This window comes from Hippocampus zosterae, chromosome 18 (assembly GCF_025434085.1).
Source record: "Hippocampus zosterae strain Florida chromosome 18, ASM2543408v3, whole genome shotgun sequence".
Lineage (NCBI taxonomy): Eukaryota > Metazoa > Chordata > Actinopteri > Syngnathiformes > Syngnathidae > Hippocampus > Hippocampus zosterae.
In genome coordinates this window covers 15,831,770-15,848,293 of record NC_067468.1, presented here as the reverse complement: position 1 = coordinate 15,848,293, position 16,524 = coordinate 15,831,770, and the positions used below count along the sequence as shown (strand labels likewise).

At 47.9% G+C, this 16,524-nt stretch overlaps 2 protein-coding genes across 7 annotated transcripts in view; both read right to left on the bottom strand.

The window, feature by feature from the left end:
• Positions 1 to 24: 24 nt before the first annotated feature.
• LOC127591189 (uncharacterized) lies at positions 25 to 11,075 on the bottom strand. 3 transcript variants are annotated; one of them, XM_052051079.1, is made up of 24 exons: positions 10,832 to 11,073; positions 10,644 to 10,764; positions 8,677 to 9,124; positions 7,988 to 8,140; positions 7,474 to 7,726; positions 6,625 to 6,925; positions 6,231 to 6,305; positions 5,789 to 5,945; positions 5,500 to 5,612; positions 5,355 to 5,408; positions 5,175 to 5,293; positions 4,943 to 5,090; positions 3,900 to 4,021; positions 3,667 to 3,826; positions 3,405 to 3,511; positions 3,098 to 3,309; positions 2,640 to 2,787; positions 2,066 to 2,203; positions 1,629 to 1,765; positions 1,370 to 1,489; positions 1,182 to 1,280; positions 980 to 1,090; positions 664 to 775; positions 25 to 585 (listed from the first exon to the last, which is right to left on the bottom strand). In XM_052051079.1, the coding sequence occupies exons 3-24, from the start codon at positions 8,996 to 8,998 to the stop codon at positions 333 to 335; spliced, it is 3,414 nt and encodes a 1,137-aa protein (XP_051907039.1). In that variant the 5' UTR covers positions 8,999 to 9,124; positions 10,644 to 10,764; positions 10,832 to 11,073; the 3' UTR covers positions 25 to 332. The 3 variants fall into 3 exon arrangements, with proteins under 3 accessions (XP_051907039.1, XP_051907037.1, XP_051907038.1); XM_052051077.1 differs by having other exon boundaries at positions 980 to 1,075; positions 7,474 to 8,140; positions 10,832 to 11,075; XM_052051078.1 differs by having other exon boundaries at positions 980 to 1,072; positions 7,474 to 8,140; positions 10,832 to 11,074.
• A 1,040-nt stretch (positions 11,076 to 12,115) lies between these two features.
• The window catches only part of whrna (whirlin a), a 29,764-nt gene continuing 25,355 nt past the window's right edge, over positions 12,116 to 16,524 (bottom strand). For all 4 annotated transcript variants that reach the window (XM_052051085.1, XM_052051086.1, XM_052051088.1 and 1 more), the window contains 2 exons: positions 15,648 to 15,770; positions 12,116 to 14,242 (listed from right to left, as the gene is read on the bottom strand). In XM_052051085.1, coding sequence (XP_051907045.1) covers positions 14,060 to 14,242; positions 15,648 to 15,770 — 306 coding nt within the window. In that variant the 3' untranslated portion in view covers positions 12,116 to 14,059. The remainder of the gene's footprint in view (positions 14,243 to 15,647; positions 15,771 to 16,524) is intronic.

Sequence of the window (16,524 nt, the reverse complement as noted above, 5' to 3'; positions counted from 1 at the left end):
GGATACATGGTATGCTAGGACCAAAAGTGTTAAAACATATTGTTTTAATTTATAATTTAACAGAGAGTACTCGTAGACAGATAGAATACAAGAATAGCTCGTGTAAAAGTAAAGGGTATTCATACTTGGATGGTACTTTAGTTTTCTGGCCAACGTAAACTTATGGGCGTCATCTTCATTTACACAACTTTGCTAAATAACCTCACTGTACAATATTGATCACACAACAATCCGTATTTCACAAATTGTTTAACCTTTATACTGCTGCTATATCGTGTAAAACGTTTTGTGAGAAGTCACTGCGCCTGCACCAGGCGTGCTCTGGGAACTAGTCAGTCCGAGTTGGAATTGGAGCGGGACTTGGAGAGTCGCTCCAGCGAGCGCATGCCTGCTGTCAGTGAACGCACCATGCGTTTTGACACGTCTTTTATCTTCTGCGCAGCAAGGAGGGCGTCATCCACAGAGCGTTCCGGAACAACGCACGGCGAGGGGCGCAACCTCTCCTCTTCTTTGCTACTGTCCACCTTTGAGGGAGAGCCCGTGTTGTTGGTGCACACGTGGACGGGTTGAGGTTGGAGATACAGGCTAAAAGTAACAAAACAGTCATCAAGTCACATGTTACAGCTCTCATGACTAAATTGTTCAATTGGACATGCCGCTTACAGTAACGGTGTAGGACACAATGACGGGCAGACGGCAGGTGGTGCCGCTTTGTTGGGAGACTCCGATGTTGTGCAGCTGGAGATCTTGGAGGTGTTTGAGTCTCTGCAACAGTCTGTGAAACGGAGCATGTCAGATACTCCCACTAATACTTTGACTCACTGACACAACACGCACTACTCTTTGTTTGATTCAAATTCATTTCTCGGAAGAGGCCGACTATGAATTTGTCTGGTAAATGTCCCACCTCATGCTCCTCACCCCCTTTACAGTCATGGTTTTTATTGAACACAAAAACACAACCACGTGGCCTCCTCACCTTGCTCATTGGCTGTCTTGGTTTCAGAATGTCTACAATGGTGACAGCGATGACAATGACAGGAACAGAACTGGGCGGGCTCTCGGTGGCCACCTGCTTGTTCCGAAGGTTCTAAGCAACCACAATGAAAAGCGACAAGTCAAAGAGCATCGGTCGATTCGCGGAGACAAAAGACAAGAGTGGCGACGGGTTGCTGCTTTACTTTCAGGAGACACTTTGTGATGTGACAAACACTGAGAACAAGGAAGCACTCCGCTTGTCCGGCCATCGTTGTCGTCTGCGCGCTCGGCATTATCCCGCTCTGCAAAACATACGAATCAGATGTCATGCAATCCTGGAACTATATTCTCCTGGCTTGGCGATGAGTTTTTAAACACATCTTCTTCTTACTTATGTGCTGGACTTGGTCACTTGCGTATGAAAGTTGGATGTCAGTTGCTGCAATAGATGTTTGGGTGGATCTTGACACCAGAAGTCGCTGAGCAGCATTTTCGTCCTCTGTCGCAGTTGCTGAAACGTTAAAAAATAAAAATACAAAAATCATCACTTATGGGTGATCGTGTTCAATGGTGGTGCATTGATTAACATGTACAAAAAGACCTTGAACGTTGAGGAATTAAGGGTAGAGTGTTATCGCGGATAAACATACTTGTGTCACGTCGTGTTTGTTGTTTGTGGGTCAATCTTTTTCTGGCTGTGCGTCTCGTCACCTTCTCCACCTCATTGCCATCGATGGACCATTTCTTCCTGCTGCTTCTACTGACATCGCTCGAGTGGTCTCGACACCTAAGGCAACAATTTGTAGTCATGCCCAGAAGGATCACGGATGATCGGTTTATTCTACAAATATATGCGCAATGTCCAGCATTGAGGGCTTGACCGGTCATTTATCAATGGTATCAAGACCAGACCATATCATTGCAAGACTTTTCATGTGGTGCCTTCATTTGGAATGAAAGAAAAGAAAAAAGATAAAAGGCGGGGAAAAATCATGATGTTACATTTGGAACAGATGACTGTCAATATGGGATAAAAAGCACCCCGGAATCAATCTGCATAAAGTCTACTGTGAGGAAATGAACCAACCTGAGGGCATGTGAGGTTCTGTGTTGCGTACTGTTCCCTGGAGTGGAATTAGTTCCAGAAAGGGGCTTCGAGGTGGGACTCTCCCCTATGCGTGCTGGCGCGTTGGACTTGAAGGACTGCGAAGCCAGGCTGGACTCACTATGAAGAACACAAGTTGAAAGTCACATCTAGTAGAAAGTGCAATAGCAACCCCACAGCAACCCATGTCAAAGGTCAATAAAAGCGCAAACACTCAAGAGACGACAGCGCCCAAATCAATCCGTGCGTGTCAACCTTGGCACACATGAGTTATTCCACACCAAACCATGCGGCGGCCAAGACAAGAGTAGGCTACCTCTTCATACGTAACCGAACGCATTAGCAGCCAGGCCTGAAATTAAAATACACGAAATAACGTTGGATGTCTTTGCAAAAAAAAAAAAGGGCTGCGTCAGCAAAAGCATTTCATGAGCTCTCAAGACTAATCGACAAACAAATGGTTTCAAAAAGTCCTGCGTCTAAATGTCCGGAGGGAGGGATGCTTTGTTTGCGCAGCCGTTCGTTGTTGTCACGGCAGCCGCTGCGTCACACTCACTTGCAAGTCACCCTCTCACTGGACCTCAGCGTTTTCAGAGAGTCGCTATGGTGATGACGGACAGTGGAGCAGGAGGAGCTTGGGGAGGAACAGGGGAGGAGGGTTTCTTCATACTGATCACTTTGTATGTCGTCAGACACAGGATGGGCTGGGGGGGGGAGACAAAAGGCAGCAAGGAGTCTTCATTCGGGGTTAAAATGAATGATAAATTCGTTATGATTCATGTTCAAATATTTGAAAGATAGTTTTGTGACTGGTGTAAATCATGCAAAGTGCACGGCGTAACTCCGCACAGAGGCAGGTTAGACCCGATGTTAAGAATATCACGGGCGAGTGCAGGCCAGAGGACCTGTGAGCGGGAGGGAGGGCTGCGCCGACGTGGGTGTCTGCCAAATTGGGCATTGCGCGTGGCGACACCAAAATAAACAAAGGCCAGAAGAAACTGACTGGCCACTCACTTATTTCACTGTCGGTCCTGATTGAGTCCGTCTGATGATGGACCCGCTGCCTTTGCGTGCGCTCCCCCGGACAGGATCCCCTCATCGCCTGTTGGAAATATTCATTGGGTTCGCGTGACGTGCGCCTGTGCGATTGCGAGGAGTCCCGAGATGGTGTGGAGGTTCGGATGGTCTGAGGCTTGACTGAGCTGACTTCTGCAGGCCCTGAAACACTGGCGCAACGGGAAGCAAATGAGGACCGACAAAAAAAAAAGCAGCTGAGGGGAAACACAATCGGAAAAGAAGTCAAGTCAGGCGCCCTACTCACCGCTTTGAGGCTCTCTGCTGGCAAGGGTCGTGAGTTGCAGCCCAAATCTGATGACTGCACTCAGAACCAACAAAGCCGCTGTCGGTTCCTGGAGAAATGCCCCCGTCCTGCCTCAACACAGCGCACATCATTTAATATACGACTCGACTCCATTTTCTGTCCGCCTTCACAACTTAGTCAAAAATGGCCGCCGCGGCCGTTTCTCCCAATTTGAGAGAAGCGGGCGGCGTTAAATGAATGAGGTCGGCGGGTCACTGCTGACCTGAGAAAGCACTCTCCTCATTCCGGTTTGCAGATTGGCGCTTCTCTTCTCTGACGCGCTGATTTCTGCCAGACTGCACTGACTGCTGCTGTAGGACTTCCGAACCTCCTTCCTCCTCCTGCTGCTCGCAGGAGTTGGCGTGAGACGCGCGGTTGCACTCCTGCATCAACGCAACACGGTGCAACGTGAAGCGGAAGACAAAGCATAAAATAAACAAATGCGTTTGCGCTTACTGATCGACGTCTGTGGCTTGTTCATCGCATCTTTTCTTGAAGTGGGAAGAATTCACGTTGCCCGGCCCAACTTCCTTGTTGGGAAGCTCGACTGAATCAAGCGACAAAGGTGTATGTTGACTCTGGAAGGAGGGACAAACATTTTTTTTTTTAAATGCCTCGATGAAGATAATCATGCCAAATTTTGATTACAACTGAAGAAGGGGTATTAAGGCAAGGCAAGTTTATTTGTCCAGTGAGCCCTCGTTCATCGCGGCGGTTACAGCCCAAAAAGAACCCGCGATAGGCAAAAAAAATAATCTACAATTGCACAATGTACATCATAAAAACACACAATAGACATGACCACATACCATTTCGCCTTCTAAACAGGAATTTACGAGTTGATTAGAGGAAACTGAAGCCCCCTCACGCTTCCGTCTCTTTCCTCAAACTGACATTAACTTCTTCCTAATTAATCAACACAAACCGCTGCCACTCAATGCAACCCTCACATTTAACAGCAGGGGGCACAATAACCTAAATAAATGTGGCGTCGTTAGTAAATATCCATCCATCCATTTTCCGGAACCGCTTGATCCTCACTAGGGGCGGGGGTGCCGGAGCCTATCCCAGCTGTCTCCGGGCAGTAGGAGGGGGACACCCTGAATCGGTTGCCAGCCAATCACAGGGCACACAGAGACGAACAACCATTCGCACTCACACTCACACCTAGGGACAATTTAGAGCGTCCAATCAGCCTGCCACGCATGTTTTTGGAATGTGGGAGGAAACCGGAGCACCCGGAGAAAACCCACGCAGGCCCGGGGAGAACATGTAAACTCCACACAGGGAGGACGGATCTGGAATCGAACCCGACACCTGCGCATTGTGAAGCCGACGTGCTAACCACTGGTCTACCGGGCTGCCTCTTTAGTAAATAACATGTCACAAATAGATGTTCCATCTCATCTCACATCAAAAAGAGCGAGTGAGACGGCGCAGGCCAGAAAATTAAAAAAAAAAAAAACGAATCTAGTCGAGACAAGGAAGGGCGACGTTACCTCAACGTGAGAATCGTCACACGCAGGGGATTTTGGGGCTTCAGGTGAAAGAGAACGAGCCGAATCAGCAGCGCGGGAATTGCGATCCACCCTCTCTTTCAGCTCGTCCATATGCCGCCCACATTGGTAAATGAACTCCTCCAGCTCGCTAACACACAGAAGCGACGCAAACATATAAAAATTGAGCAAAAAAAAAAAAAAAAATCCTGAAAATAGAATCCAGTCCTCCTACCGATTGGGGTCAAAGTGGCTGTGCTCTGCCCCTTGCTGCTGTTGGACTTTGTGTTCTTTCCTGGCTGCCAGGTAGCCCTTTTCCAAAGAGTCCAGTCCTTGATAAAGTTGTGCAAGTCCCTACAACAGAAGCGCTCGAGTGAGAATATGTGCAAGCCGCCAACCAAATAATTCGTCTCACCTTCACCATTTGGAAAGGCATTTTGCTCTTCAGAAATTCCTCAAAATGTTGGAGCTGGGGGGAGGAAAAAAAAAAAACGCCACATTATAAAATGAACCCCCCTTCACGCATAAGACATCATAACAAGAAATGAAAAGTCGACAACCTGCTGGAGGAACTTGTCGGCCTGTGCGAAGAGCGCATTTGCCACCCTGCGATTGCCTGGCGACTCCAAACTCTTTGAAATGGAGGAAGATAAAAATAGGCTGGAGGAAGCTCCTGTTCAAGGGAAGGAAGGAATACATTCTTCATGTTAAAGTTCACGTCCACGAGATAAGGTTCCAAAAAAATGCCTCGGGGGTTCATCTGTATGTATTGTTTTTTTAAGCATCGCCATCATTGCATGAGTGCGAGATCCTGCGTCAGAGCAGAAGTGAGGATGCTGACAAATTTACTGATGTGCGTGCTGGGTCCACTCGGCGGAGGAGAAACGGCGCCGGGCTGCGCTTTCTGAGCTTGAGGAAAGTCCAGCCGCATGAACTTTGAAGGCTCGGCGTGTTGTCCCGATGGCACGGCGTGAGCGGGCATTTGCTGCTCAGAGTACAGGTTCACCTTGCGGAAAATGGAAAGGAAACAAAATGGCGTCACTCAGCCGTGGCAAAATCGTATCCGCCGACCTCACATCCGCGACAGTTCCCTTCGCGACTAAGCTAATGCTCCGTCACGCGAGTTAGTAAGCTAGTACAGTTCATGCTAATTGTGACATACGGCGCTGAAAATCAATGACGACGCCCCGACGGAGTTTTTACAAATCCTTGAGCTGCTTTCCCAGATCAATTTTTTTTGTTTTTTTTCTCTTTTCATTCACATTTGAACGGCGGTTCAACATGATCAAACCTTGGCTTCCAGCCGCAGGCGATCGATTGTGTTGGCCGCTTCAGCGTACTTGGTCAGCAGTCTGCCATGGTCCTCCTTGCAGCCAGAGAAGCGAGAACGTGGAGAAAAAAAAAAAAAGAAGAAGTCAATAAATATGTATACAGATGTTTTTGTGATGTTAATATAAAATGACAGAGATGAAAAATGTCCTAACGGGGGGGGGGGGGGTGTTTTAAAAGTATGCGTGAGGAGATGGGTCAGAGAAACGAAGACGATGCCTTTCATTGAAGGGGCCGCATGAATGAGCGGGCGACAACCTGCCATACTTTTCATTTATCTCAGCAACGCAACCGGGCGTAAAGACAAACGGCTTCTCTGACATACGGCGTCCCGTCCCGTTATTCCTCAGCTGTACCTGGAGCTGATCCAGCAGGATACCGGCCTTCTGCTGGGACAGGAACTCCTGAGGCACAGTGCCGGCGGATGCTCTTTTGTTCAAGTCTAATGGCGGCTGAGGTCCGTCGGTCGTGTTCAACAGAACTTCTTTAACAATGTCAGCGGGAGATTTAAAGACAACGGGGGCCTCCGGCGTCAGGGACTTGGGAGGATTCTTGGAAGACCATCTGCTCTTGGGAGGCTTGTAATCCCCTTTCGGGAAAGACACTCTCGGCTTTACTTTGGACAAATCTGGAACCCCGTGATTTGGGTAGGCTTTTCTGGAACAACAACAGGGTTTAATCTTTAAAAGACATTCATGGACGGCGCCACCTTGAGATGCGAGTTGAATTTGTAGCGTTGGTTGCGCTAATAAATCAAAAGACTCTCGCGTCTCACTTCAACCGAGATGCTAATTAGCATTAGCTAGCGTAATGGAAGACAAAGCTATTTATGTTGAAAGTAACATAAAACTTCCACTCTGCTGCTTGGTATAAAATGTGCCGACTTCACCGTCTGTCGCCAAATAAAAATAGAGCACAAGTCGTATTTTGGGGAGGGGGGGGCACTAAAACACAAATACAAGTTGGAGCAAGTATATGATAAATTCTTGACATTTATGGGACAATGTTAGCTAGCGCAACAAAGCCAAAGAGTTGTTAGCGCCAAAACAATTGGTAGACGTGTTCCAAGGGACAATTCCTTCAGTTGAGTCTTATTTCTTTGTTGAATATGCGGAGAAGTCATTTTATACGTTAGCTAATCGTAAAATATTTGGTTGACAGTTATTTTGACAAATAATCTCAAGGCACGGCTGTCGTTGAATTACCTGCATTCGTCCGCTCTTCTGAGAGCGTGATGGCAATCTTCCTTTGGTTTGTCGTGAGAACTGGTCCGTGGAAGTGCCGCGTCATGACGGGGCTGCGACCGTGGCCCCGGTGAGGGGGCGGGTTTTTTAAGACCAGTCTGTGAATTCTCACTGCTCTGTGGTTGAGCAGAGAGAGCATCTTCTTGGTCTTCTTCTTCTTCAGAGCTTTCTTGGTGGTGAAGGCTGGACACGCAGCTCATGAGGCTGTGAGTGTCTGGAAAGTCCGTAAAGCACATGTCTGGAACGGTTTCACTCGCGATCCCTGGAGCAGCGGCCATTTCCTCCAAAGTAAAACGGCACAGGTGAGAGAACATGGGAAGCGTTGGACGAGAAGAAGCCCGCTGTGTTGGACACCGAGGTTTGCAATCTCCATTGGCTTCCACTATCAAGGATGGAGACTCACAAAATTGGCGCTCACTGCTCCTTTCTGACTCTTTGCTATTGTTGACGGGTCCGTTTCGCAAAGTCCACTCACCTTCTGTTCCATCTCTCTCCCCCTGAGCCGTGTCAAATTGCGAGTCCCGCTCGGAGAAGCGCTGCTCCGTCTTCCGCCCTTTTGGTGTCTCCCTCTCGTTTGCCTTGGCCTGATGATGTCCTCGTTCTTTTAAGACGCAAACGTCATCACAGACTATTAAAAAAAAAAAAAAATGTAGTTGAAGAAAATGCCGGTAAGTTTTGCAAGTATTGCAGTTTTCAATAAATAAATACAGTACAGTAGTATTCATTCATTCATCTTCCGAGCCGCTTGATCCTCACTAGGGTCGCGGGGGGTGCTGGAGCCTATCCCAGCTGTCTTCGGGCAGTAGGCGGGGGACACCCTGAATCGGTTGCCAGCCAATCGCAGGGCACACAGAGACGAACAACCATCCACGCTCACACTCACACCCAGGGACAATTTAGAGCGTCCAATCAGCCTGCCACGCATGTTTTTGGAATATGGGAGGAAACCGGAGCACCCGGAGAAAACCCACGCAGGCCCAGGGAGAATATGCAAACTCCACACAGGGACGCCGGAGCTGGAATCGAACCCGGTACCTCTGCACTGTGAAGCCGACGTGCTAACCACTGGACTACCGGGCCGCCCATTAAATGTAAATATATACTGTAGCAAAGTATCGGTTATGTTTGCGCACGGTACCAAGTTACAGGCGTTTAATGACTCACAGGGTGACAGTACATCTTCAAGATGTTCATCGAGGGTGGAGCAGAGCTCATCAGGTGGCATATCCGGTACCACGCAGATAGCGAGACCTTCCGGGGTGGCGGGTCCACGAGATGAGGTTCCGTTACATTCTGCATCGCGCGGGTCATCCACCAGTGTCAACCCAATGATGCCATTCTCCTCCATCTGAGCGTAAAAGTCGTCATCTTGTTCTTCCTCCTCATCCCACGCATCTTCCGACGTTTCAGAAGTGGCGGGTGAGACGCACTTGGGAGCGGGAGTCCATGAGAGAACGCCCGTTTTGGTGTTCTTGCCCGACTCCATTCACTTGCCACTTTTTTTGGGTGACTCAACGCTGTGGTGAGGAAATGTTGCAGGCTTGCTCCTGCGGTCCCATCCGTGAGCTGGTTGAAGTCAAGTGGTCCCGGGGGAAGTCTTTGAATGCAGCTCCTGGAACGTGAACAAAACACCGTTGCGCAAATAACGCATAAAAGCACTTCAGAAATGAACTTGAGGCCCATTTTAGTGACTTGAATTTACGTTTGTGGGTCTGACTCGGGAAATGTTTTCATTAGCCAATAGGGCTGTTCAGTTGAAAAGTAACAAAACAAAATAGTCCCTTTTTTGAAGTGAAAATTTAAAAAAATAAACACATCCGTGCAGTTTACACATTTTCTATCCCATTGGCATTCATCTTGAAAAACGCTCCTGCAAGCTGAATGTTATTTGTTTTGTGACATTTAATATAGAACTGATGGAAAAGAAATGGGAATTTTTAAATAGCAAGCGTTTGTGCCCCACGGGCAGTGGACTTGAAGCTGCAAACACATCGAATACAACCACTCTGTTGAACTGAAACAAAAAAAAACAAACATGTAAGGCAACAGACCCTGAAAATATATGCTCTCAATCGGCCGCACTGCTTCTTCAGTAGCCCAGATTAACACAAGGAGATTGTTATCTTGGTGCAGCTGGCATTCTCGACACAACTATTCCACCCATGTGGTCATGGTGGAGTACTCGCCCAACGGACCTTCACGTTAGCGAACACGCCAAGCATTTTTTCACCGTGCCATTTTAGAGACCGCAAAAGAATGAGTGGAGACGAACGACTCAGCGGCTGAACCAACGCAGGACACGTTTAGAAAGGAAGGAGGAGAAACTCAAGTGGAGGAAACCACAAAATACCGTCGGCAGGTGTCCAAATATGGCTTGGGAGTCAATTCAGAAACGACTACGCGGAGACAGAAAATAAATGAACGCACCTGTTTTCCTGGACATGCTACAATCAACTGAGAATTTTCCTCCGTGGCCATAGGGCGGGGGGGTAGGGGGGGGGGATTAATCTGCATTTAACCCCTTACTGGTCAGTAAGTGACTATCTCAAGACAGGAAACGCGTAAGCAGATTGGTGTACAGCAAGAAAAAAAAAAACAAACTAAAGGGCACCAGCTGAAAAACACTGAATAGGCTCAACTGTTAACACTACTTGAGCAGTCCCCAAATAAGTCTTGGGAGCCAAAAGAAACTGTCTGCAGGATATTTTACAGACCGACTTCCAAACGCAGCGAAGCCAAGCATTGCTGTGACCATGAATAGTAACACAAAAACCACAGTGAGATGTTTGGGAGGACATGATCGGATACAGCCTCCGCAACGCATGAGGGAGTTTTAGAAATCTCAACTTTTGCACTTCCTTGCTGTAATAGACACTGTGTCCTAACTAGATACATTCCTTTTCATCACCATCGAACTAATGGTGTCGCGGTGGAAAAGTATCTCCCCATTGAGCACCTTGAGTGCAGAACAGAATGAGTGGAGCATCTTGTTAGGATTGGGGAGGGGGCACAAGCCCCGGGACCCGCGACTTAGGAGCGGCCCTGTCTATCTCAATGTAAGGCACACTCACATCGTGTTCATCTTGCCGAGGGGTTGGGGGGGGGGGGGGGGGACTATTCGTGTTACTTACAATTTAGCGCTTCAATCCGAGTCGGCTGAGTCCAGAAAGACTTGCTCAACAACAATTGTCGAGAAACACCGAGCCGCCTGGCCGCTGCTGGCTGATCTGAGAGACCAACCGAGCATCGTACCTGAAGACAAAATATTTTGGTTGACAAATACTCAGTAAATTGAAGATACAAAAGGAGTTATCTCTACCTGAATATGAAAAGGTTCGCGGGCAGGATGGCCAGAATTCAACGGGGTCCGTTGCCATGAACACCACTAAACTGAAAGCAAAGACCCGCCCCTATGTCACCATGACACGCATTCGGCACAACAAACCTTGCAAGTCAAACCGATACGTCAAACTAGAAAGTAAGCAGATTGACTTTAGTGCAAAGTATCATTTCTACACGGGTACAGACAACGGAGTCACGAGATGGATTCTTTACGTCTTACAAAGTCACTCTGACATATTTGCCAGCACGTGTACATTCTGTGAAAACGAATTAAAAAAAAAAAACCAATGTTCGTACCTTACTTTGGAACGTGTTTCACTGGTAGTTTCTGTCGAAATAGCCCGTTTTGTAAAAATTGAAGACGTTGTTGTAAGTTGTAGACATTGATGAGCATGCTTGTGGAGGGGGTCACCGATGTAACTTTTGCCAAGTGGTGTCCCTTAGTGTTTACCCTGAGTTTTGTCTCTCAGACGCATGAGCCGCAATGCCTTTCTCAGATCATGACTGTAACAAAGCAGCTCCCCAACCTCGTCACCGTTTATTCTACAGGTTACTGTAGCAATCTAATGCCTACAACATAAATGTTAGATTCGTGTTAAGTGCGATTTGTTCAAGAATTGAGCCCTATCAGACAAAGTTTAGGATAAAATCACATTGTTATTTTCGAAGTACCGTGAAGGAGGAGCTTCGCGAAAGATTGACATGGACTACTCGACACGTGACTTGCTAGTTAAAGATTTGCCCACACGGGGACACTATCAACTCGTTTTGTTTCATGACCGATAACATATTCATTTCTTTCCGTGCATTTAATTGACCTTTGATTACTTTGATACGAGTGATGTGAAACATACGTGTCATAGAGTTCCCCAGATGCTGCCATGAAAAAAAAAACAAAACAATACTTGAATGCCATATCGAGTGTGATGTCAAGCCATAGCGTTTGCTGGGTAATTTGAACATACCTGTGAATCAATTCATTAATAAATGAAACGTGAATATCTTCATCAAATGAGAAAACCCCTCAAAAACACGCCATTTTTTTGCAACGGTATTTGGTGTTAAAGGTTTGAGAACCAGGGCTTACACAATATTACGTTGGACACATTTTTAAAAAAAGATAAATTTAAAAATCCCGCCATTATCCAGATTCACCCAACTGATTAGTATTCCACAAAGTACTCCAGCCGATACAACAAATTGACTTTCAGACAAAAATGTTCCCTTGAAAACACAAAAATGAGCCAACCTCTCTGCATCCTTAAAATCACGGCTTAGCATTTTGTGCAATTATCTTTATTGAAAAATTAAACACACTTTCTGTATAAATAAGCTTTGTATCACCATCCTTGTTCAAATGTGCTGGGAGCAGGCAAACAACAGGAGGACTGTGACGGATGAGAAAGAAAAGCAAAGAGAACAACAACAACAACAACAAAAAAAGAAAGGCAGATAGATGGAGAGCATCCCAATGCGCAAGCTAATCAAGAAACAAAGCTAACCGTGGCCAATAAGCGAGGAGGCACAACTCAGCGAAACGAATAAGCCCGATTTAACAAGGAAGTTGGGAGTGAGGGAGCAGCCGTTGCTGGAGTCGATGCCACCGAGTGAAGGCGTCACACCGCCGTCATGATGGCGTCTGATTAACGAGACTGCCTGAAGCTGCCATTACTTCCTCCAGCGTCGCTCCCTCCCCGGCGGATTTTTAATAGCAGGTCAACGAGGTCCTACTGCTATTGACGCATCTATATAAATCAGCACGTATTTTATTTTGAAAAGATTCGGGCGCTATCTTAACCATCTTAAATTTGAGCTTCATTTCATTGGCTCCAAGTTTGCTTTGGAATTGATTTGAAGATTCGACTGATTACTTTCAACGCACAAATGGGCTTGGAGCCGCCCAGCTGAACTTTGAACCATCCCCGATGCCCAAGGCTAAAAACCAAAACGTGATGACGCATTTTCCATCGGGGCGGAGTCACTCATTAGTCCAGAACGACAATAACATCTCGTTTATGCTTTCCAGAAGCGTGCTCCCGTTTTCACCCAATCGGGAGCACGCTACCGTGCATCTCTTTGCAAGCGTTGTTGTCCTCTTCTGACTCCGCCGCCTCCTGAGTTGAAGCGCTGGGCACGGCTTCCTCCCGCTCCCTGGGGACTTTAATTAGTCTGCGACTTGGAAATGACCAAATGGAAACGGTCTCGTAAAAGGAGCAGCGGGGAAGAACGCCGAGTGGTCTAAGTGGAAACGCACCTTTGAGATTTGATCCGTCACTAAGAGCGGCTCCACTTCCGGGCGTTCTTATGCATCTTGATTCTACGCTGCCCCATCATGCGCTTACGGACGTCAGCATGATGGATGACGTCCTTTCATTTGCGCATCGTGCCACCGGTGTGTCTGAAAACAACATTAGAACTGGCAATCGGGGGGGGGGGGATTCTTCGCCTGGCTGGACTGAAAAAGAGCAGCAGATGTTCTCCCAAAAAAATGGAAAAACCACTTTGGCCTCCCACCAGATTGAAAACCCGCTGGCTGGAGTTTGCATGCTCTCCCTGTGCTTGTCGGGCTCCTTTTGAGCTCCCTGCCACAAATGATCGTTCATTGGACACCGAAATGGGAGACGATGGACAACACCGATCCGACAGATGTGAGCTGCTCCGATCCATATATACAAATATATACTTTTTAAAATATATGCGTTGATGTCACCGTCCATGGGTTTCGATTTCACATCGAGATCTTATAGTGTGTACCTTATAGAGTATATACATCTCTATTAATTCATCTGTACATATATAAACTCAAAAGGAGGAAAAGCCCGGTCGTCTTTTCGGGCGCAGTTGCCGAGAACTAACGAAATGAACCGAGACTGCTGTAACTTGGACATCCGCGGGGAGTCCCGGTAGATTTCAAACGGAGGCCGAATCCGTCCGTTTCGATATCCGGACAGGCAAAAATGGAGCTTATATAGGCTCTGCTATGATCTACCGTAGTGCATAAGGTCTCGCAGCGGAGAGGTAACGTGTTGGAAAGAATGGAGAAAAACACATCGGTGGTAGGAATGAAGGTTGCGTCACAAGATAAGGTGGACTTTGCGTCGAGTCCACCGCTCAAGTGTTGTGCCGTTTGAAACGGAAAATGTCCTCCCCTCCCCTTTTGTCCTTGAATTCCCCGGCTCGTCTCTCTCACCCGTCCCCGCCTCGGCTATAGTGCTACATTGAACTCGGTCACCAGGAAGTCCACAAAGTCCTTGTCTTTGGTCTTGAAGGCCTCGGCGATGAGGCGGGCGGCGTCCTTGTGCTCGCGGCCCCTCAGCGAGATCCCGTTCACCTCCAGGATCACCTGACCCACCTTCAGCTGACCACAGTTGTGAGCCGAACCGCCTCGCTTGGAAGAAAAAAGAGAAAGACAAACACAAGGTTAGCTTAAATCAATAAGTACAATGATCCTATAGCAGCATATACACCTGGGAACCCCCCCCCCCCTCCGCACCCCCCCAGTTTTGGAACAATTGATCTCAAATGGAAGGCCCTCGCGTCCCAGTTTGCTTGAACGCAGCAGCCTGTGTTTGTGTCGCATCTTTTCTGAGTCGAGCGCGAGAAGGCAGTGCCATCGAGATTTGTTCCTGTAAGGTTTTGGCAGGCAGGGCCGAGTCACGCAAATTTGCATTTTGATGATACGTTTAAGCACGCTGTGCCAAACTGTGGATGGAGCCGCTCCAAAGTAGGGCAAAAGCAGACCCAAGCCATCTGCAAGTGGGCATTCCCCCCCCCCCCCCCCCCCATTCTATGGCTGCCACCTTTTGATCGCTTGACACGTCGCATTCGACTACATTAAGTGTCACACTCGCATTTGTGGGGGGGGTGGGGGGGGCATTTTTAAAGTCACACTTTCTCTGTGTCGTTTTACAGAGCTGAACGATGGCACAAGATATCACGCCGATGCTCAGTCCGGACTGGGGCAAATAATAAGGTTGTGCGCCTTGCTCAAGGGCCTAATAACACACATTTGTTACCTCTCCCTAGCTGAGAGTTTTCAAAGCTCGCTTTCCCACCTCGGAGACATGCGGTCTCCCTACTCAGCTGTGAAGCGTGACCTCAAGGCTGCCGTGTTAGTCGCGGCTTCAAATGACAATGACGCGCCTGCGATTGATCGGCGACGTGAGCGCGGTTGCCGCATGAAGACGGTTGGTTGGCTCGGGAAGCCGGTTGTTCAATGGAAATCAGAACACTTCCCGCTTCACTTGATTTAAGCCCGTCAATGAGCGGATCCAAAAGAAATGGACCCGTGTCTTCATAAATCAACACCCTATATTAATGTTGCACACATTTTTGTGCCAGGGTGAGACAAATGACCAGACCTCGGTTTCTCCATCGGCTCAAATCCCGCAACCCCGTATGACGTTCCCGCATTTTTGAAAGTGCTGATTTCAGATCCTTTCATCCATCCCGTTGCAATCAGTATCCCTTTTTTTATTTCAATCACCAGCTCACTAGGAAGAAGTTGAGAGACGGCGCTAAAGAGTTGCGGACGGACGGCTGGCTGAGACGGCTTCGGTCTTTAAAAACGTAACGCTGCGTCCGAAAAGGTTAAGCACGAGCAAAGGACGTTGTGATGAATAAAATGAAATGGCTTTGTTGTCTATACTCAACATGAATCTTTTTATAACAGCAAAAAGATGCATGCCGAGAATGACATGATGACCAACAGGCGCGACGCCGAAGGAGAAGCCCTCCGATGCCACCTGTTGGTCACAAATGGAACAGAAGCGCAGTGCACGTTTCCCACTCACCTGTATGGTGACGATACGCGGCAATGGCTGTCGAGTGTTGGCTCCTCCTTCAATGGCGATGCCCAAAGTGCTCGCACTCTTGGCCACCCTCACGAGAGTGGAGGTGGGCTCCAACAGCCCCGGCTAAAGTCAGGCAGAGAGAATATTCAGCAAAAAGACGCCGTCGCATATGCTTTCAAATGATGACTGCCTGACTTTGATCGTATTTCGAAATAGCCTTCTGATAGCTTGCGCGGCGTTCGAATAACTCTCCCATGATCACCACCAAAGCCTCCCCATTTCTGACCTTGCACGAACATCCCTCTCCAGTCTCTTTTTTTTTAAACCACAGTGGTGGATGACGTAAGAGATGGAAGTGAATTAAAAAAAAACATGGACGGGGGAATTCAAAAACATAAATGCAAAACCAAACAGTGAGCAAAAAAAACAGAGGGAAGATGTTCCACGTGGAGCGATACATCCATCCATCCATCCATTTTCTGAACCACTTAATCCTCACCAGGGTCGCGGGGGTGCTGGAGCCTATCCCAGCCGTCTTCGGGCAGTAGGCGGGGGACACCCTGAATTAGTTGCCAGCCAATCGCAGGGCACACAGAGACGAACAACTATCCACGCTCACATTCACACCTAGGGACAATTTAGAGCGTCCAATCAGCCTGCCATGCATATTTTTGGAATGTGGGAGGAAACCGGAGCACCCGGAGAAAACCCACGCAGGCCCGGGGAGAACATGCAAACTCCACACAGGGAGGCCGGAGCTGGAATCGAACCCGGTACCTCTGCACTGTGAAGCCGACGTGCTAACCACCGGACTACCGGGCCGCCTGAGAACCAACATTGAGAAAATATCCCCCCCCCCTGCATCTAATTGGAACAT

Excerpts from the sequence above, each read along its gene's own strand:
- LOC127591189 (XM_052051077.1), bottom strand. The coding sequence starts at position 8,998 with ATGGAGTCGGGCAAGAACACCAAAACGGGCGTTCTCTCATGGACTCCC. Across the intron at positions 6,926-7,473 it reads AGAAGAGCGGACGAATGCAG|AAAAGCCTACCCAAATCACG; the intron begins GTAATTCAACGA and ends TTGTTGTTCCAG. Across the intron at positions 5,294-5,354 it reads TGCCTTTCCAAATGGTGAAG|GGACTTGCACAACTTTATCA; the intron begins GTGAGACGAATT and ends CTTCTGTTGTAG.